This window comes from Sorex araneus, chromosome 1 (assembly GCF_027595985.1).
Source record: "Sorex araneus isolate mSorAra2 chromosome 1, mSorAra2.pri, whole genome shotgun sequence".
Taxonomy (NCBI): domain Eukaryota; kingdom Metazoa; phylum Chordata; class Mammalia; order Eulipotyphla; family Soricidae; genus Sorex; species Sorex araneus.
Genome location: NC_073302.1, coordinates 105,644,950 through 105,666,737, shown reverse-complemented (window position 1 = coordinate 105,666,737; position 21,788 = coordinate 105,644,950). Strand labels below are relative to the sequence as shown.

At 43.4% G+C, this 21,788-nt stretch overlaps 1 protein-coding gene across 1 annotated transcript in view; it reads left to right on the top strand.

Moving 5' to 3' along the window:
• Window positions 1–21,788, top strand: part of DNAH5 (dynein axonemal heavy chain 5) — a 304,825-nt gene that overhangs the window by 95,567 nt on the left and 187,470 nt on the right. The window contains exons 13-19 of the mRNA XM_055123648.1: window positions 2,672–2,757; window positions 3,731–4,052; window positions 6,271–6,477; window positions 7,120–7,291; window positions 9,867–10,012; window positions 17,526–17,698; window positions 18,393–18,631. Of these exons, the coding sequence (XP_054979623.1) occupies window positions 2,672–2,757; window positions 3,731–4,052; window positions 6,271–6,477; window positions 7,120–7,291; window positions 9,867–10,012; window positions 17,526–17,698; window positions 18,393–18,631 (1,345 nt within the window). The remainder of the gene's footprint in view (window positions 1–2,671; window positions 2,758–3,730; window positions 4,053–6,270; window positions 6,478–7,119; window positions 7,292–9,866; window positions 10,013–17,525; window positions 17,699–18,392; window positions 18,632–21,788) is intronic.

The following is a 21,788-nucleotide window of genomic DNA, read 5'->3' as shown; positions in this document are numbered from 1 at the left end:
TGTGGTTTGCAATACAGGTACTAAGTGGCCATCATGTTTGATCTCTAGTCTACTTTCAGCACACATCTCCCATCCCGAGCGGACCCTCCAAGCATCATTTACTTAGTGGTCCCTTCTCTATCCCAGGGGCCTTTTCCCCCAGCACATGAGATCGGCTTCCAAGCTGTGGTGTGATCCTCCTGGCCCTCATCTCTAATATCCTTAGGTGTTAGTCTATTATGTTACTTTATATTCCACAAATGATGCAGTCATTCTATGTGTGTCCCTCTCTTTCTGATTCATTTCACTTAGCATGATACTCTCCATGTCTATCCACATGTATTTTGCAGCAGTTTCTGATCATAGAGTATTTCTTCAGCTGATCGGTGGGGTATTTGTAGAGGATGAAGACCCTGAGGGTAGCTTTTCCCACTTGTGTCTGTCTCCAGGATCCAAGGAATTCTTTTGGAATTGGAGAGCAGAGAATGTTTGCTGTGAATAAAGAATGAGTCTGTGAATAATGAATTAATAAGAACCAGATATATTGCAAAGAAATAAGCATTTGCTCTTCATTCATTATAGATTAGGCTTCTATGCTATTAGGTTATGAATACAGAAGTTGATTTGCCCTCAAATCTCATGGATGTGTGAATAATCAAAATATAAGTACCTATGTTAGAACAGAGTTATAAGCGTATCATTAAAAAAAGGACAAATAACAGCTAAAATGACCACAAAATTGTGAAATACTAATATTGTATTAGGAAGAGAGGATTCCACGATGAAATTACAGTTTAAAGCAGCCCTAAGGAAAATGTAGTCAGAAGGACAGAATGTATTGAGAATCGAATCATTTTTACAACCCATAGCATAAAGTTATAAACCAAGAAGAAAATTATTCCTTACTTTCACTTCACTGGGGTTAGGAACAGCATAAGGCAAGCAATGAGGTCAGAATAATGTTTACATTTGTGAAGAAAATAAGGAAGGAACGTAAAGAATAGAAGGACCACCTCAAGACTGTGCCCAATCTTTATAATACCAATATTGTAAATTTAGTGTGTGTGTGTGTGTGTGTGTGTGTGTGTGTGTGTGTGTGTGTGTGTGTAGGGGGAGGTATACCTAGTGGCGCTCGGTGATAATTTGTGGCTCAGGGCATGGGGGTTCTTCCTGTGATACCATTAGTGGCTGAGGTCGAACCCAGGACTCCTACATGCAAAGTATGCACTCGACCCTTTGAGTTATCTTTCTGGCTCACCAACAGCAAAATTGTGTAAATGTTCTAAGTCTGGTTTGTAAGAAGTTAGATACTAGTGTAAGAAGTTAGATACTAGTGTAAGAAGTTAGGTACTGTAGACACTAGTTTCCATCTTCCAGATTGTTTCTTTCAGATTCAACACTGTTACTTATTACAGCTTCATCTTGAGAATGGCTCAGTTCTCGAGTGAGTTAGTGACAAGTTTTACTTGGAATCCTCCCCTGCCCCTCATCCTGCCACCCCCAGTCTTCTTCCCGATAACTCACTCACACTTACCAACTCAGTCCTGGTTGTAGAAAATGGAGATACAACCACTGGCCTTGGGACTGGAGAAATAGCACAGCAGGTAGAGAACTTACCTTGCATGCGGTGGACCCAGGTTCCATCGCCGGCATCTCATAGGGTGCCCCAGGCCCCACAGGCAGTGGATCCTGAATGCAGAGCCAGGAGTAACCCTTGAGCACGGCTAGGTGTGTCCCCCAAACAGAACCAAAACCCAAATACCAACGTCGCCACAGGCCTGCATGGAGTGAAAGGGCTGCAAAGCACATCAGTGACAACTATCCAGGGAGTGTGTGTGTGTGTGTGTGTGTGTGTGTGTGTGTGTGTGTAGGGTGGGGGGTGGGAGGAGAGGCATGTGGGTGGTTTAGCTGCCCCATTGTCAGTGTGGGGCAGTGCCGGACTACTGTCCAGATTTGACTCTGCCAGGACCAAGAGTGAAAGAGAGGGGCTCTCCGGCAGGTGTAGACCGGGTGTAGACCAGCAGGTGTGGACCAGGATGAGTCCCCAAGGCAGAGAGAGGCAGGGCTTCACAGAGCGTGAGCAGGACACATGCTGAATTCAGAGCAAACGGAGCCCAGGATGCACGAGAGAGGCAGAAGGAAGATTGTGGGCGAGGCCAGGCGGTCTTGGTGGTTGGGGAGTACTCGCAAGGGGGACCTTTGTCCTCCACGGCTGGGAGTACCAGCTGCCCCTTTACAGGGAGAGACCAGGGGTCAGCTAAGGAGGCCAGCAGGGCTCTGGGGGAACGGCCAGTGCCCACTTGCCGATGCTCATTCGTCACCACCTTGCCCGTGGCCAGAGACTCGCTGCCCTTCTTGTAGGATTGTTACAGAATCCTAGGGGAGGGTTAGAACCCTGGTCCACCGAAGCATCAGTGATCCCCGGCTGACCGCCACAGCTGGGTCTTTCCCAAGGCCCCTGGGGCAGGCCAGACTCTAGGCAACTGAGGTAATTTCTCCCACTTTCAACTCTCTTTGCTCTGGTTTCTGAGAATTGATCATTTTCCCCAGGTGACATTTACTGGAACATTTTGTCCTATGTTGTATTTGCTTGGGGAGCAGAGGGGGGCGGGGAGCTCGTCCATCCTATTGATAAATGAGAGTTTTCCCAGTGCAAATTCCTCGTTCATAATCAGGCCTTGTTCTGGTTTAGACGGAGCTGCAGAAATTCATGGATGTCACCATTGAAAAGATTCAAAGCACCAACCAAGCCCTCGGCATGCTGAAGAAATTTGAGAGGTGAGAAAGGTCTGGCGTAGCTGCCGTCCTTGCTCTCTGTCCCTCCTCTGGTAGAGAGCAGGGCCTCGCCCACTAGTGCTCCGCTTCTCGAGAGGACTAAGAGTGTGTTTGCTTTTCGCCTCCGAGCTTTCCAAGTTCTTGTCACTGCCTCTCATAATATTACTTAACATTCAAGTAGTTTGAAAAAAAAAAAGTGTACCAAAGGAACGGTTTTGCCTAGATTTGAAAGACAAGTTGATAAAGATTGATGCTTGATTAAAAAAAAGTCCTTTGAGTGAGATATGATTGATGGATGGATTCTATTTAGATTTTTTAACATGCCTCACAAATATCTTATTCTCACTCTCATATGAATATCAGCACATGTTTAAAGATAAATTATGTTTTCCTGCTTTTTTTGAGTCACACCCAGCGATGCTCAAAGGTTCCTTCTGGCTCTGAACTCAGGAATTACTCCCGGCAGTGCTGGGGGGACCATATGGGATGCCGGGGATTGAACCCAGGTCGCCCATGTGCAAGGCAAACACCCTACCTGATGTACTATCACTCCGGCCCCTAAAGATAAGTCTTAATAAATGTGCTCTTGAACCTGGGAGGTAGGGCAAAGGCTCAGAGCTCAGGGAGGCCCTGGGTTCGATACCTGACACTGTCCACCTCCTCCTGGGTGCTGCTGTACCCTCGGGCCCAGCCCATCAGGCCTCAAGGGACAGCAGAGAACTACCAGGCGTGCCACCTGCCACTAGCCGATCTTCAGCAAGGTTACGAAGCTGCACTTCCCAGGGCCCTGGGGTAGATCCCAGATGGTCGAGCGTTTGCCTCGCCTATATGCGACCCTCGGTTTGATATCTGGCCTCCAGTCACCACCGGGCACTACCTCTGCAACAAACTACCCAAAACAAATCAACACGAATCAGTGCAACACCCAGAGAACCTTCCCTGCCTGCTGACCTTGGATTTCTTTCTACAAAACCAGGTTGAACATCCCTAACCTCGGGATTGAGGACAAGTACCGGTGCATCCTGGAGAAGTATGGGGCCGACATCGAGATGCTCGGCAAGCTGTACTCGCAGCAGAAGGACGACCCTCCTCTGGGCCGGGACCAGCCCCCCGTCGCTGGGAAGATCCTGTGGGCCCGGCAGCTCTTCCACCGCATGGAGCAGCCGATGCGACAGTTCCAGCAGCATCCCGCCGTGCTCCGGGCCGCTGAGGCCAAGCCTGTGATTCGCACCTACAACAGGCTGGCCAAGGTCCTTCTGGAATTCGAGGTTCTCTACCACAGGGCATGGCTTCAGCAGGTGAGCTGCTTCCTTTGCTCTTCAGAGGCAGCTCGGGCAGAGAAAAAGCTTGTCGGGCGCCGGGCAGTGTTGGTCGCATTTGAACGTGGGGGTTGGCGGTCCTTTATAATACAGGTTTGGCTGAGAATATTTCACGGGAGAATGGAATGTAGATCCATGAAGCAAAACAAAACAAAGCAAAACAAAAATCAGGATTCATTTGGGGAAAAAAAACCCTCATAAGTCAAGTTTAATCTTAAACTTGTAATGTTCCTAACAGATCTAAGGAAGAAGGTCTTGCCGAATGGGCCCTTTATCTGGTCGATTAGGAGTCTTTCTTTCTTTTTTTGCTTCTTGGGTTACACCTAGCGATGCACAGAGGTTACTCCTGGCTTTGCACACAGGAATTACTCCTGGTGGTGCTCAGGGGGACCATCTGGGATGCTGAGGATTGAACCTGGGTCGGCCGCATGCAAAGCAAACGACCTACCCTCTGTGCTATTGCTCCAGTCCCTCTTTCTTTTCTTTCTTTCTTTCTTTCTTTCTTTCTTTCTTTCTTTCTTTCTTTCTTTCTTTCTTTCTTTCTTTCTTTCTTTCTTTCTTTCTTTCTTTCTTTCTTTCTTTCTTTCTTTCTTTCTTTCTCTCTCTCTCTCTCTCTCTCTCTCTCTCTCTCTCTCTTTCTTTCTTTCTTTCTTTCTTTCTTTCTTTCTTTCTTTCTTTCTTTCTTTCTTTCTTTCTTTCTTTCTTTCTTTCTTTCTTTCTTTCTTTTTGCGTCACACCCAGCGATGCACAGGGGTTACTAACGGCTCTGCACACAGGAATTACTCCTGGTGTTGCTCAGGGGATCATATGGGAGGCTGGGAATTGAACTCGGGTTGGCCGTGTGCAAGGCAAATGCCCTCCCCGCTGAGCTATCACTCCAGCCCCAGGATTCTTTCTTTTTCCTCTATTTTTAAATTTTGATGATAGTGTAGGGAACATGCTTCCATTAGCGTTACCATTGGTGGTATTGATATCCAATGTCACTGCCCCTTCCCCCATGAACACCAATGTGCTTGTGACCTTTCATCACGGTCCCTCTGCCATCTCTAGGCCAACCTTTATTCCCCACCACCCCACCATTTATTAATCAGTTTAATAATTAATTCAAAGCCAAGGGTTTGCCATGATTTGATACTATCTGTTCTCTTGATTTGCTCTATATAACTAGAACTGAGTGATATATTCAGTATTTTTTTTCTCCTTCTGATCCCTTCAGCAGCTGTGGACATTAAGGCCTCTTCTTTTGTTGCTGCATAGTAACAAACATTGTGTGCCAATGTCTCATAACTTCTCTACTTATCTGCCGTTGAACACTGGGATTACTCTTGTCTCTCTTTTTCCCTGTGGCATGGCCTTACTATGTCAGCGAATCTACTATGCCGTCTATTTCCTTGGCCGTGCTACATTTCATTATATTTCATCCTTCATCCATATGTCTAGTTTTTGTTGGTTAGCTGAAAATATTTGGAGGTTGAAATCCAGCTTCACAAGGTCTCTAAACGTGGTGCGTCACTTTCTTGGTTCAACCACTTGGGACCTGTGCTAGTATCAGGATGTTTCTATTGGAGACATTCCAGAGTGGGATCTCAAAACCTTGTTCCAGATGACTGAACTATATGAGATAAATAGCTAATTATTACTTTTTATTACTTATTTATTTATTTTAAGACTTTTTTTGGCTTTTAAAATTAAAATTTTTTATTTTTTGAGCCATATGTGGCTGTGATCAGGCCTTACTCCTTGGCTCTGTGCTCGTGGATCATTCTGTGCAGGCTTTGGGGACCATATGTGGTTCTGGGAATTGAACTTGGCTGTGTGCAAGGCAAGCTCCTTGTCTGCTGTACTATCTTTCTGGTCCATTTTGGGGGAGCTCTCAATAGGAAGAATAACTGTAAGCATGAGGGCATCATGGATCCGAACCTTTGAGATAATCACCATCTCTATTGTAAACCCGTCAGTGTCAAGTGTGAGAGAATTCTAACCCACACATTTATTGCTGAATATTCACCACCAAGACTCTGAAAGCCCCTCTGTGAAAGTGATGTTGGGTAAAGAGTAGGTTCTCCCCTTGTCTTTAACTTGGGAAGTTCAGATCCAGGGAAGAACATTTACCATTCCACATATACAGAAATGGCCGAGCTGGAGAAGCCATCTCTTTCTGAACTCTCTCATCGGAACAACATTGATCTCTTCACAGATAGAGCAAATTCACTTAGGACTTGAAGCTTCTTTATTAGTGAAGGATCCAGGCAGCGGAGAACTGTTTGTCAACTTTGACCCTGAGATCTTCACCTTATTTAGAGAGACTGAGTGCATGTCACAGATGGGTCTGCGAGTCTCGCCGTTTGCAGCTGCTCTTTTCCAGAAACGGGATATCTACAAAAAGAACTTCAGTAACATGAAGGTACAGTACATTTAGTTCCCCACCTCCCTGCTTTGCCTATTTGCAATGAAAAAAAAAATCCTGTTTCTCATTCAAGAAGCTTCAAATGCTCTGATGAGTAAGAGCATGCTGATTTAGAAAATCTCTTAAGCTAAGAATTTTTGTGCCTTGTAGATTGATAGAGGGTGAGAAATTCTTACTGTTTTTTTCTCATTGTATTTCATTGTATTTTGTATTTGTTGAGAGATTTCTCGACCTTTTTGCCCAATTCTGACTTTACTATGGCTATTCTACATATCAGGCTGCTATTTGGCACCATGCATCTGATCCTAGATGTTGTGGAAGACAAGAGCCACTAGATAAAGTGGGACCACAATGGTTATTGAGCCCTGTTTCTTTTTTTTTAATTTTATTGAATCATCATGAGATAGTTACAAGCTTTCATGTTTGGGTTACAATCTCACAGTGATCAAACACCCATCCTTCCATCAGTGCACATTCCCCACCACCAATATTCCAGGTATACCCCTCCTTTCCCACCCTCCCCCTGCCTCCATGGCAGACAATATTCCCCATACTCTCTCTCTACTTTTGGGCATTATGGCTTGCAACACAGACACTGAGAGGTCATCATGTTTGGTATTGAGCCCTGTTTCATTGCAGATGATGCTATCTGAATATCAGAGAGTGAAGTCAAAAATGCCTCCCATCATTGAACAACTGATGGTCCCTCACTTGGCTAAAGTGGATGAGGCTCTCCAGCCCGGCCTGACCGCTCTGAGCTGGACATCACTGAATATTGAGAAGTTTTTAAAAAACACTTTTGCAAAGATCAGTAAGTCTGTCAAAGTGGTTCTCTTCTCTCAGTTCTAAGGTGGAGTTCGGTCATATAATTTCTAGATGATATTGTGGTTTAAATAATATTACTAAAGAGTTTTTTAAAATCGTATTTTATTTTTATAAAGTTGTTCATAGTAGTTCATTACAGATAATATTCTAACTCCAGTCCCACCACTGTGTACCTTCCCATCACCATAAGAGAAAAGTGTGTGAAGATTGTTGTGTTTCATCTTGGAGCCATTTAAGCCCTTGTATAAGAGGTTACAAACATATGTGTTAAACCCAAACAAGTGTATGCTACTTTTTGGTACATCAGTGGGCTAGAGTATAAGAGGTTGCCCAGGGCGTTCTGTGTCGCTTTCTTCTGGGAGCTTTATTTCAGAGTTTCTGGATTTTGGCCATTGATGAGAGCACATGGCGCCGGGGGCAGTTTGTGGATGTGACTGCCAAGCTACTGAAAAACTGGGGAGGGAGGAGGGGGTGGAGGAGGCCCAGTCCCATTCCAAGCGAGCTTGGAGATTTCAGTCATGGGTCCCGCATACTTGGTTTTTCTCTGCAGGTTCCCCCAGAGGTGAGGCTTGTTCGAGCCTGAGGAGAGTGGCCTTAACATTGTCTGTGATGTGGGGTTGTGGGATTTTTGGCTGCCAAGGTTCTGCTGGGGCAGGAAGAGAAACTCAACTCGCCCAGCTCCAAATCGCCCTGGTGAAGACAGCCTGGCATGGGGCAAGGAGTTTTATGACTAAACTGTTCCCTAAGGAATGTTGCCAAGATATGGGAATTCATTAATGTTCTTAAAAATATATTCAACTAATAACGTTTCTAAAGATTTATTCTATTCTATCAAGGAGAAGGGATAAAGTTAAAGCCAATAGGGGCTGGAGCCATAGCACAGCGGGTAGGGCGTTTGCCTTGCACGTGGCCGACCCAGGTTCAATTCCTTCGCCCCTCTTGGAAAGCTACCGAGAGTATCCTGCCTGCCTGGCAGAGCCTGGCAAGCTACCCATGGCGTATTTGATATGCCAAAGACAGTAACAACAAGTCTCACAGTGGAGAGGTTACTGGTGCCCGCTCGAGAAAATCAATGAGCAATGGGATGACAGTGATGATGACAGTGATGACATTTCTAAAATACAAAAAAATTAACAGTAAGTCTTAATCTCAACAGGAGTAGAATAGGGTCTCCCAAGATGGATGTTAGTTGTATTTTCCCTGGAGAATATTAGGATTAGACTATTAATGATGTGGGTGTTTTGGTAGAGCCTTAGCTGGGCTCCGGAAGCTAATTTCTGAAGAAACCTATTCTCATTTCTTTCTTGTTGAAATTCAAATTGTGAGGTCAAAGATTAAGTATTCTTGGGAGGCAAACTATGTCAACTCTCTCCAATATCACCAATAAATTGAATTTTTTTCCCAAGAACACCCTGGGGTTCTTAGGCTTATTATATAGGCTTATCCTAGGCTTTGGAATTACCCCTATGGGTGTTCAAGGAACCATATTCTGGGTCAGGGATAGAACCTGGGTCAGTCACATGCAAATTAAGTACCTTAATCTTAATTCACCTTAATTTAGCCTCTCTCTTCAGCCCAGTTGGATTCTTTGTAGTTCTGTATGATGAGTTTCCTATTGCTCCTGTAACAAATGAGAAGTCCAAAATGAGTCTTGGATGGGGTGGGGGAGGGCTCAAAAAAAAAGATTGATGGATTCTGGAAACTCTTGGGGAGATACTTTTCCTTTCCTCTTTCCTGATCTCAGGGGACACCTGCATCTTTATAGCCAGCTCTGTCTCCAAAACCGGCACCAAAAATGGTTTATTCCTTTTCTCTGTGACCCTCTGCTTTCATCGTCACCTTGTTTTCTGTTTGATTCTTCCACCTCCTTATCAGAAAACCTTATGGCTATATTAGCTCCACCTGGATAATACAGGACAATTTTCAGATCTCAGCATCCTTAACTCCATCACATCTGCAAGGTCCCCTTTGTCATATAAGGTAACATTTGCAGGTGGTTAGAATGCTAATGTTCTTGGAGAGAATAATGTAATTCAACTTTCCACAGATGGTCTTGAAGAATTTGTAAGAAACAGTAAAAGATTTTATTGAGTACACATATTGAGTACCCTTTTAAATAAGAGGGTAGACTCTGCTGAGCGGCGAATCCATTTCACATTGGTATCTAAGTGGCTGGTATCTAGAATGCTTCTACTCGAAATAATTTGGTAGGTTATTTTGGGGCCGGAGAGCATCAATTTGTATGGAAGAAAGAATTTTCTTCTTTCATATAGGAGGGAACATGTGTATGTGTAGAGTCACAGCATGCCCCCCGGGGGAGATGCATTTAAGAGGAATTTTCAGCCTTCACTTAGATACCCTAAGAAGATAGCTTAAGGAGGTTAGCGTTAGATACTCTGAGAAAGTCTGAAAATTGGTTAAAGAAATCACAAAAATTGCATGGGAAGCTGCAGTACGTGGGAAACCTTTATAGTCATCTTATACTCAGTTTAATCAAGTTGAAAATTTAAAAACAAAATGTTGAGCCTCTATTGTTATCTCCCCCCCCCCCCAAAAAAAAGAGGATCTGGAACTGCTTCTTGACAGAATCAATGATTTGATCGAGTCTCGCATCGATGCTGTTCTAGAAGAAATGAGTAGTACAGCCCTTTGTCAGCTCCCCCAGGAAGAGCCGCTCACCTGTGAGGCCTTTCTCCAGATGACTAAGGTAATGGGGAGATCGATGCCTTTACACAAATACTCTGTAATCTATATTTCCATAATGGGCAGTTCTGGAAGCACGAACCACACTTTCTCTCCCCGAGACTAGTTGGTAAGAGATGTGCTTCCAACACGGCGTCCAAGGACGGTCATTTGAAACTAAAGAGGAATAGATGGAGGATGACAGAGGGAGCAAAGCATTTCTTATCGGCAGAAGGGAAGTTGTGGAAAACTTCTGTTTTTTTTTCTGTAGAGTTTGAAGAATGCTGCTATTTTGCTGACAAGCTTCTAATAGGCAAGTGTTAATTGCCCAAGTAATTTGCCATTCATTTCTCTAGTTTTGCCAGTGGGTTTATTTGGAAACAACAAAAAAAGGAATTTCAGGAAGTGCAGTCTCCTGGCAAGGTACTCGGAGCTTCCCTGGAACCAGCATCTTCTGGAGTTGTGGGCGGGCGTGGGGTCAAGATCAACTTCCTCCACAGGCCAGGGAAGCCGCCTCACTTCCCGCCAGAGGTGTCTGTCCTGATGGCAGACTGCAGGGGAGCCTTTAACCACGGCTGATGGAGGCTTCTTTTCACAGGACATGGGACCTTCTATAAAAGAATTGTCTTCAATTGCCTCTGGGAAGAATTTCTTCTTTCCACATTTCTGTAAAAGCTGAATTTCCCAGTTCTTCTTTTTTTCTTTTTTTTTAAAAAAAATTTCTGGGCCTCTTCTGGATGTGCTTGGGATTTAACTTCCAGCTCTATGCCCCAGGAATGACTCCTGGCTAGGGACTGGAGGACTCCATGGGGTTCTGGGGATTGAACCGGGTCAGCTGTGTGCAAGGCAAGCCCCCGACTCACTCAACTCTGAGTGTCCCAGCTCTGGCACCTGGCTCTGGAGAGACAGCCGGCAGATGTGGTGGGGTGGAGTCCCCATGTTCAAATGGTGCAGGATCAAGACTGCCCCCGCTCCCCCCTCACGGTCTTTCTACATTAAGAGATTAAGATAAAGAAGGTTTCCTGGAAAAAAATATTGTTTAACCTTCTCTAGCTCATTAATTCTCAAATTTATTGTAAATGGGCCCATTTCCCCTCTGTTCAGCGTTTGGGTCTGGAAGCCAGCACTGCATCCACCTGTTGGGTCAAGTTCCTAGGGCCCCGATGGGAGACTGAGGCCAAGAACTTAATGATGACATTTAAACGATGTGTCATGGAGTTCCCAAGGCTCTTGGCGTTAGGACTCATGGAACTCCATGTCTGCCTGTGCTCAGTCTGACTCATTACAGTTCTCGTGTGGGAAGGGACAGGCGGAGCTCAAAGGAATGCATCTATTTAGGCTTTTTTGTTTATATTTCTGGCCTATCCAGTGATGCAGTGAGGATCATAACTGAAACACTTCTGAAGTGGGTGATGCTTCACAGGTGATGCCGATGAACTTGCAGTTGACCAGCTCCATGCTACTGTGATGCAGTAGCCGACCCAGAATTATTATTATTATTATTTTAATTTTATTTTTTATTGAATCACTGTGAGATACAGTTACAAAGTTTTCACATTTGATCCACCACCAAACCCCCGCATACCCTCTTCCCACTCCCCCTCTGCCTGCATGGCAGACATTTTTCACTTTACTCTTTCCTTACTTTGATTACATTCAGTTTTCAACAGGGATCTCACTATCATTATTTGGAGGTGTTCCTCCAACAGTCAGACATGTTGGATGGCATCAATAGATTGTATGTTTTCATTTTTCAGAAAAGGTCTAATTTTTCAGAAAAGGTCTAAACCGCTAATGCGGCCGCGTGGTTTGGAGCTGTCCCAGTCCCGCATCCCGGAGCTGTGTTAGTTGCTGCTCATTGTCGCCGGGGCTCCATCTGGAGAAGGTCTACCGGCTGTACCTCCTCTGTCTGGCTCCCTGGTGCTGCTGGCCTGGTTTCGGGTCCGGAGCATTCTCCGGCCGCGTTGCTTACCGGAACGCCCAGCTTCTTCTCTGTTGAATGCGGCAAGATGGCGCCGTGGGTGGGTCAAGGGCGGGACTTCCGGCGGCCGGGGCAACCTGGAGGCTGGGCTGGCGCTGCCCCACTCCAGTGCCCCGCCACGGTTCAGAGCTGTCCCCAGTCCCGAATCCTGGAGCTGTGTTAGTTGCCGCTCATTGTCACCAGGGCTCCATCTGGAGAAGGCATACAGGCTGTACCTCCTCCGTCTGGATCCCCAGTGTTGCTGGCCCCAACCCAGAATTATTAAGTGACTATTTTTGTATTTGTTAAATAAAGTTACCTATATGCGTTAAAAAACAACAACAACAACAACAACCAAAAACCTGCACTTATTCCTGACATTGCACTCAGGAATTACTCCTGGTGGTGCTTGGAGGACCATATGGAATGCCAGGGATTGGACCCGGGTTGGCCACGGGTTTTTTCCTCCTCAAAAGTTATAATTACTTTGTCAAAGAGTGTGGTTTCACTTAAAGGCTTTTAATATTGATTAACACGAGCCAAATTGTTTTTCAAACCAAATTGCTTTTTCAAAGTAATACCAGCAATACAATAGTACCAGTTTCATTATCTTCTAACAGACCTGTTTTTTTTTATCAAATTTTATTAAATTACATGATAAGCAAAAATAGAATATGACATTAGAAATAAAATACATAGGTAAAATATCACACAAACACATGAAAATTATTATTCTTTGTAAATTTTAGTTTAACAATCATAGAGCCTGATTCAATTTACATTTTTGGTTCACTAAAATGAATTACAATAAATTACAATAAGTGAATTACAATAAATCCTGTATTTATTTACTTTCTCATCATTTGTTAACTCCTTTAACAATTTTGGGGCTGGAGCAATAGCACAACGGGTAGGGCATTTGCCTTGCTCGTGGCCGACCCGGGTTCAATTCCCAGCATCCCATATGGTCCCCTGAACACCGCCAGGGGTGATTCCTGAGTGCACAGCCAGGAGTAACCCCTGTGCATCACCAGGTGTGACCCAAAAAGAAAAAAACCCAAAAAAACAAAACGAAACAATTTTTGTGGTGCTTTCATACTAAAACGTGGGTGCAGCAGTGATGGAGTTTCTGCTGTTATGGAACCTCTTCCAAGGGGAAGATGCAGAAAAATGAGCAAACAAAAATGAGGTAGTGATAAGCTTAATGGAGCTTATTAAATGTGGGTATTTGACAGAGCCGTGAATTTATATTTGGGTCAGGGGTGACATTTGTGATGAACTTTGCACACAGGAAGTGAGGAAGCAAGCCAGGTTAGTATGTTTGGCAAGAACATTCCAACATTCCAGTTGGAGGGTGAACCAGATGCAGAGGTCCTGAGCCAGAAGACCGTGTTCTGATAAGTGGAGGAAGATGCCGTGTTGAAGCTCACTGCGTCTGTTCATGTGCTGAGTGGGAATATTAGTAGGGAAGGAGGAAGGGAAAGGTTGGCAAACGTAGTTTCTGGGAAAGTAGGAGAGTCTGTTAGAACCTGGATTATGTGATTCTTGGATGGAAGGAGAAACATTGCATTCATTGAACAATAAGGAAAGAGGATTATTGGTAAAAGTTTGGTTGTCTACCAGATGGATTCAGGGAATTGGATGAATTCCCATGTCCTGGCCTCCATTTGCCTTGTGTTGTGGAGAGAAAGGCCGTTAGCTAAGTGTATGGGGGGTGGATAATGTAAAGAATTGAGGGTATAGATACTGTGGGTCCTCGAAGAGCAACGTGACTGGAGTCTACTAGAATGACTTCTGGGTGGCACCATGCGGCTGATTTTGGGGGTCTGTGAATCTCCAGTATCAAACGCCCCCATTGCCTTGACCTTTGTGTCCAGTGAAGAGGGTAGAGCACTGGCTTCACTTGACTTGGGCTTCTCCTGGCTTGGGCCATGGGAGGGTAAGGGGGTGATGGAGTGAAGGATAATATTTGAATCAAGCAGACCAGGGGAGGGAATGAATAGATCTGGAGAGAATGGAGTTCCCAAAGTATTCCTGATCTGCCCAAACACAAAACGATGGAGTTCCACGCTGGTGACTCAAGCAGAAGACTCCTTAAGATTTCAGGGACAGATTCAACAGGTTTCAGTGTCCACAGGCCATCATGGGGGTTAGTTAATGAAAGAATGCAGGGAAATTGGAAGCAGCTTCTTTGGTTTATTGTGTTTGACAAAGGAACCATTTGGATTAATTTCCATACTTTTTCCTCATCCTCTTTATATTCTGCTTTATTAATTTCTGTGCTCTTCATATTCCAATGATTATGCCTTCTCCTACAAAGACTTAAAAGATGAAAACAATCTTATTAAAACTATTAGCCCTTGAGGTTATATTCTTGTCTTCCAGAATCCTCAATATAAAGAAATATTATGATTTTTAAAATGTGTGTGTATTACTGAGAGGATTGAAAAAAGACTACTAGTGAGTTAATGGAGAATTTTTGGTTAAAGCTATTTTAGACAGTGGGATCACATTACAGGTTACCTGGTTTTCTCTCTACTGTAGAGTGGAAAGGCTTAAGATACAAATCGAGGATCTACGAGAGAATTCTCAGGGATAGCTTATAAGGAAGAGATGACGGGAGCTTGGAAAGCAAAGATCCTTTGGAAACTGATTTTCTCACCAGTTATGCCAGTTATAACACGAACTCGAGTTGCTTACAAGCCAATCATAGCCATTATTTTTACAGGTGGGGGTATTGGAACCCAGAAGAATTTCTAAAATCATGAAGAGCTTTGCATATGAGCCCAGGGAGTTTGGTGCCAGAGTTTGTACTTGTTGCTAGGTGTTGCTACCTCTACCTCATCCAGTCTCCTATTTCAGATCTGCTTTTTTTCATAGATGCCTTTAACTCTGGTTTATTTTTTACAGTTATGTCTGGACTAGGGATGCAGATTAATTGTTGGATGAAGTTCTGTATTGGGAGTGAGATGGTTTTTAATATTTTCTTTGGTAAGAAGTCTGATAATTTCAGAATACAACAGAATGTCCCTATATTAAGGAGCCCCAAATGCCATGTACCCCAGAGCAGTGGAGTGGAGGCGATGATAAGGAGATGATGTTTGGGATGGATGGCCCTCCAGTATGTTAGTCTCAAGATGAGTAATGGTGGAATTCAGAATGCAGTTGGAGAATCTGGCCAGCTGGAAGTTTGTTGTCTTATGAACTTATTTTCAACTGCTTGTCTGCCTCATGTATTTCTTTTTTTTTAATTAATTTATTATTTTTTTTTTATTGAGTCACCATGTGGAAAGTTACAAAGTTTTCAGGTTTAAATCTCAGTTATACAATGCTCGAATACCCATCCCTTCACCAGTGCTCATATTCCACCACCAAGAATCCCAGTATAGCTTCACCCCGCCCCCCCAACACCCCTAACCCCCCCCACGCCCCTAGCCCCCCCCACCCTTAGCCCCCCGCCTGTGTAACTAATAAATTTCACTTTACTTTCACTTTGATTGCATACAATATTTCAACAAAACTCACTATTATTGTTTGGAGAGTCTCTCCCCTAAAGTCAGACCTGCTGAAAAGGAAGCATTAGATAATTTGTTTTCCATTGCTGAGGATGAAGAGGTATGAGGTCGAGTGACTACACTTAGCGGCCTCTCAGTTTTGGGTTTCTGTATTTTAGTATTTTAGTAACTAAGTCCATAAGTCCAGAGAGATATCTGCCAGAAGTTGCATCGTTGCCAACTTGTACTTCTCAGTTACATTATATTCCACATATGAGTGCAATGTTTCTATGTCTGTCTCTTTCTTTCTGACTCATTTCACTCAACATGCCTCATGTATTTCTATTTGCCTGTTCTGTAAAATTGATCGGTGTCCCAATTGTACTAGTCTATGTTTGTTCAATTCATTCTTGAGAAATACATAATCCGAAGGGGGTTGAGAGAAACCCGGGGTTGTTTAAAGGCAAAGATAAGGAAAGAGGGAAGACCACGGAGGCAGATGTATGGGAAATGACGGAGACTTCACAGGAAGAGAGGGAATCACACTGAAGTGATTTTCTCCAGGGTTGAAGAAGTATCACTTTGGTTCATCCATGCCTGCCATTTTGTTTTTGCCTTTTGTTTATTTATTTTGTTTTTGGTTTATACCCAGTAGTTCTCTGGGTTTCCTCCCAGGTCTGTGCTCAGGGATCACTCCTGGCAATGCTGGGTGGGGCCACAGGGGTGTATGTGGTGCGAGGGGTTGATGTGGGCTGCATGACTAAATCCCTGTGCTGAATCCCTGTCTTTAACATGTTTCTTTTTTTAAATTTTATTAAAATTTTTTTTTTACAAATTAAAAAAGATTTTTTAATATGTAGGAGTACTGCTATTTATTCAGCCATTGATTAAGCTGATTGAATTGAGCATGAACTCCACATTACATTTTTTTAGAATGTTAATTTTATTTTATTATTTATTATTATCATTATGATTGTTATTATTTTTATCCCTGTGAGATAGTTACAAAGCTTTCCTGTTTGAGTTTCAGTCATATAACAGTCGATCACTACCCTCCACCCCTGCACATCTCCCACCACCAAGCATCTCCCCAGCATTGTCATTCCCTCCCCTCCCTCCCCCTGCCTCCATGGCAGACAATGTCCCCCAGACGGTCAAGAATCAGGGATGCTGTCTCATTTGCCAACACATCAAAAATCAGATGGGCCGGTCATATAATGCGATTCAGAGACGACCGCTGGACTAGAGCTGTTATTGACTGGATTCCACGGGATGTCAGAAGACCTCGTGGCCGCCCACCAACTAGATGGTCAGATTTCTTTGTCAAATCCCTGAATGAATGATTTGAGGCTCTTCGTGTGCCTGGAGCAAGCAGATATCATTGGGCTGCACTAGCATGAGACAGGGACAAATGGAGACGTTACTTGCGCCCGCTTGAGCAAATTGAAGATCAACGGGATGACAAGTGATACAAATGATAGATGGTTAGAGTCTGGAGAAATCTCTGCAAGAGCTGCTCGATCCACAGATTCTTTTCTGTGTCTCTGGATCATGGCCCCTGTTTCCATCTTTTCCAGAGAAATAAACTACTGGCATAAGCCCTGCAGGGCGTACCCACTTGCCCATAGCACTCTGCGCCACCGGCCCTAACTGTGGCTTTTGAACTCTTTTGGCATTTATGGGTCTCTGAAATAAGGTCAACAAATGAGCTTGTATAGCTGAGCCGGTGGTGGTTTGTGGGTGCGGCTCCCACATACCTAGATGTTGGCCGTTTCACTTCTTGATAAACTTGGACCTAAGTTGTTAGGGTCCAGCTAAAAGCACAGTGGCAATTTTGGGGTCTCAGGAAGTCTGAAGGCACCATCAGGCCACTGATGCACTCCTCCCACAGGTACAGGTTGTCTTCCTGGCAGCACTAAACAACCCTACCACATTTCTTGAGAGGATGCCTGGGCTAGTGGGAGGCATGGGACTGAGCTTCACTGGAGGCCAATTCCCCCAGGAAGCTGGGCTGAGCTGTCCCTGCAGTGTTCTCGAGAGCCGGAGAGCGAGTATATCACGAAGGCCTCTCGTTGCTTTGATAGGATCTCTGTGTCACCGGTGCTCAGACACTCCATTTTAAAAGCTCATTAGTGGAGGAAGCCGTTAATGAGCTAATTAATATGCTGCTGGAAGTAGAAGTTCCCTCGAAAGAAGAAAGAGAAAAAATATTCCATGTGAATAATGCTAATCTGAAAAGTGAAAATTCAGGTAAGAGATGAGATCATCGGAAGATCTTGTTTTTCTAGAATATTACAGAAAAATACAATTTAGTTTTCTTCATAGCAATTACTTTCCCACTTTGCACACGCCTTCAGATTTTAAAAGGCCATTTGTAAATCTGAAATTACGGTTCTGAACCTATGATGATGGTTAGTTTCATTTTTTTAAAAAAACTACAAATAGGCACTTCTTTGTTCTTGCTAACTCTCTGGGTAGTGTGTGTGTGTGTGTGTGTGTGTGTGTGTGTGTGTGTGTGTGTGTGGTGTGTCTGTGTCTGTGTCTGTGTCTGTGTGTGCATGTGCTTTATGTGCTTTCATTTATCAGTAGCAGGGGATGGATGGAAAATTGGAATTTGTGTAAAAGTACTTCTCCATCACAGCAGGACTTTTCCAGGACAGATGAGAGCTCTGAGGAGCAGAGAAAGATAGTTACTCCCTCAGCTCTCTGGTCTGCCGGAAGGGAGAGCCGAATGCCAGCGGCTTGCACAGCTCCTGCTTCCCAGGCTCAGTCTGATGATGGGAGGTTGCTGCCGGCCTCTTTACCCCAGTATCTTCTCTTTACCCTCCAATTGGCCTCCCTTCCTAAGAAGGGATGACGTAGGAGTGAAGTTATGATACTGGCATGTCCATTTATCTTGACTGTCTTCTCTTCCATTGCAACGACTGTTTGTCCCCAAACCTCCTTGTGACGGAAAATAAAGAAGGAAATCCCGACACCGTGACTTCGTCCCCTAATGCGGGAGCTGCCCCCCTGCCTTTGGCGACCATCCTGAGAAAGAAGAAAGAGGCCGAGATGCTGGAGGAAGAAGCTTGCGAGCTGCTCTCTCATTTCAACCACCAGAACATGGACGCGCTGCTGAAGGTTACAAAGAATACCCTGGAGGCCATTCGGAGGCGCATTCATTCCTCCAATACCGCCAACTTTCGGGGTAAGAAACCCACAGGGGGTGCCCCTGCCGCATCCCAGCCATTCAATAGCGATGGTTTACGAGTGTCTTATCACAAGCTTAGAGATTCTGAATTTTGATGACCCCAACAGTTCTGCGAAGTAAATGCTATCACCACTCTCATTTTACAACAGAAAACTAAGTACAGAAAGGTGAAGTAATTGAAGGTCACTTAGCTCTCATTAATAAAATCATAACATCACTTTTAATCTATTTTATAATAAGATAAAAATAAATTATCTTAGTGAATGGAAGAGTTTAAAAGAAGATATATAGAAGGATAATTCCATTGTTAAATTGCTACGTGATTAGCCAGTTTTATCAATGGAGAAAGATCTTATTAATGCCATGCTCTCCAAAGTGGAAGTTTTTTTGACTATTTTTGGTTCATTTCCATCTTTTGCACTTGGTTTCCTCATTTCAATACAATCATTTCATCTTTAGCACAATTCAGAAATGGGGGTTGCATTTCTCAGCATACTGAAATCCATCCGATCTAGAGATACTCTGAAATTATATCTTAAAAATACTATAGAACAGTAATTGATTAAAGTGGAAAGTGATAGGATCATAAAACCTTTTTATTTATTTTGAATATGGGGATATAAAGGAAACGTCTCATATTCAATTTAAAGTGGATAAATAAAAGTGGAAGCATTGCAGGAAAGTTTAGCCTAGCGACTTGGTTCACTGCATTTTATTTCACTTCAGAATGGATGAGGATCCTTTTGCTCACACAGTGATATTATTAGAACTCACCTAATGTTTCTTAATATGCTGAATATGAAGCAATATGCTTTTCTAGACTTTATATAAAGTTTTTAAATACAGGTATTTTCAAATATATGGTAAGTTACATATATGGTTATATGAACACATTCCCATCTATATGTCTTTAGTTAATACCTGTATTCAACTTAAAAAAATCCCTGTCGCTATTACTACCTCTTTTTCTTCTCTTCTTTTTAACTGCTCTGACTTTGGATTATGTCCACTGGGGAAGGAATGGCATGGGTTTGGTTCCAAACTGATAATTTGCTTTCATCTTTGTACTGGTAGTAATTTATTATTTTTTTTGATCACATGTGACTGTGCTCAGGAATTATTTCTCTCTCTATGCTCAGGAATCATTCCTGGCAGAGCTCAGGGTACCTTATGTGGTGCTGGAGATAAAATCCCAGTTAACCTCATATAAGGCAAACATTTTACTCTCTGTACACTCTCTCTGCCCCTCTGGTTGTTGTTTTTTTTAATAAAAATTTTATTTTATTGAATTACCATGTGGAAAATTACAATGCTTTCAGGCTTAAGTCTCAGTTATACAGTGCTGAAACAACCATCCCTTCACCAGTGCCCATATTCTACCACCAAAAAAAAAAAACCAAACACCAGTACACCTCCCCCCGCCCCCCCCCCCCCCCCGAGTAACTGATAAATTTCACTTTACTTTCTTTTTAGTTTGGTTACATTCAATATTTCAACAAAAACCTCACTATTATTGTTAGGAGTTCCCCACTAGAGTCAGACCTGTTGTGAAGAGATATGAGGTTGCGGCCACAGTAGCGGCTGCGCAGTTTTGGATTTCTGTACTTTAGCAACTAAATCCAGGGAGATTTCTTCCAGATATCGGATCATGGCAAGCTTGTAACTCTCATCTGTGGTCGTCATAATATGGCGGTCGCCACACCCTTCACTCCCAGCAAGGAAGAGGAGAGAGAGAGAGAGAGGAGAGAGAGAGAGAGAGAGAGAGAGAGAGAGAGAGAGAGAGAGAGAGAGAGAGAGAGAGAGAGAGAGAGAGAGAGAGAGAGAGAGAGAGAGAGAGAGAGAGAGAGAGAGAGAGAGAGAGAGAGAGAGAGAGAGAGAGAGAGAGAGAGAGAGAGAGAGAGAGAGAGAGAGAGAGAGAAATCCCTTGAAATCCCTTTCCCCTCCTGGGCAGGCATGGGGCCGCGGCTTGGTTCTCAGTCTGGAGACATTCTGCTGGGAGCTGCTGGTACCAAAAGTAGTTTAGCTGGCCTCTGGAGTCATGCTTGTGCAGCTGCAGAGAGCTCTGGTGGTTATTCTTATTCTTTATCACTGCTTACTTATTCTACATTAAATTTATGTGTTGAGTTCCTGTTATCTGGGCAGTATTATCTTCAATATTTTAGATGAGATTTACCTAATTAAGCCTCATTTACAAAGTGCACTTTTAAAATTTATTTTTCTCCTTAATTTTATTTTATTTTTTGGTTAGGGCTGGAGCAATAGCACAGCGGGTAGGGCGTTTGCCTTGCACTCGGCCAACCTGGGTTCTATTCCCAGCATCCCATATGGTCCCCTGAGCATTGCCTGTGGTAATTCCTGAGTGCAGAGCCAGGAGTAACCCCTGTGCATTGGTGGGTGTGACCCAAAAAGCAAAAACAAACAAACAAACAACACCCCAATTTTTGTTAATTATGTTTTACTTAGTTATTTTTGTATCTATTTTTTAATGTCTTATTTAAGTACTGTTATTTACATATTTATTTTAATTGAATCACCATGAGATACACAATTACAAAGCTGTTCATGATTCAGTTTCAGTCATACAATGTTCCAAAACCCATCTCTTCAACAGTGTACATTTCCCACTACCAATATCCCCAGTTTCACTCCCACCCCCCAATCCTAGAGGCTAGCACTTTTCTTCTCTCTCTCTCCTCTCTCCCTCCCTCCCTATCTATCTATCTATCTATCTATCTATCTATCTATCTATCTATCTATCTATCTATCTATCTTTCTCTGTGTCTGTCTCTCTTTGTGCACTTCCTTTATGAGGGACTTACTAATAGATGAGATTGTAGTCTGCAAAATATCAACTCAGTTGCCCTCAACTACTGTTACGGTAAGTAAGACAACATTTTTCCCTCCCTTGATTTAGTTTTTTTTTCTTCTCTCTTTATCTCCCATCCACTGAACAGTTTTTTTTTTTTTGGTTATACATCTGTATACCCATTAGATATTAGGTACTTGAATTTTTCTAGATGGGACCACTAAATTATTGATGGAGGGATTTCTCGGAATGGGAGATGTGTGTTGAAAGTAGATAAAGGACCAAACATGATGGCCTCTCATGTCTGTATTGCAAACCATAATGCCCAAAAGTAGAGAGAGGGACTGG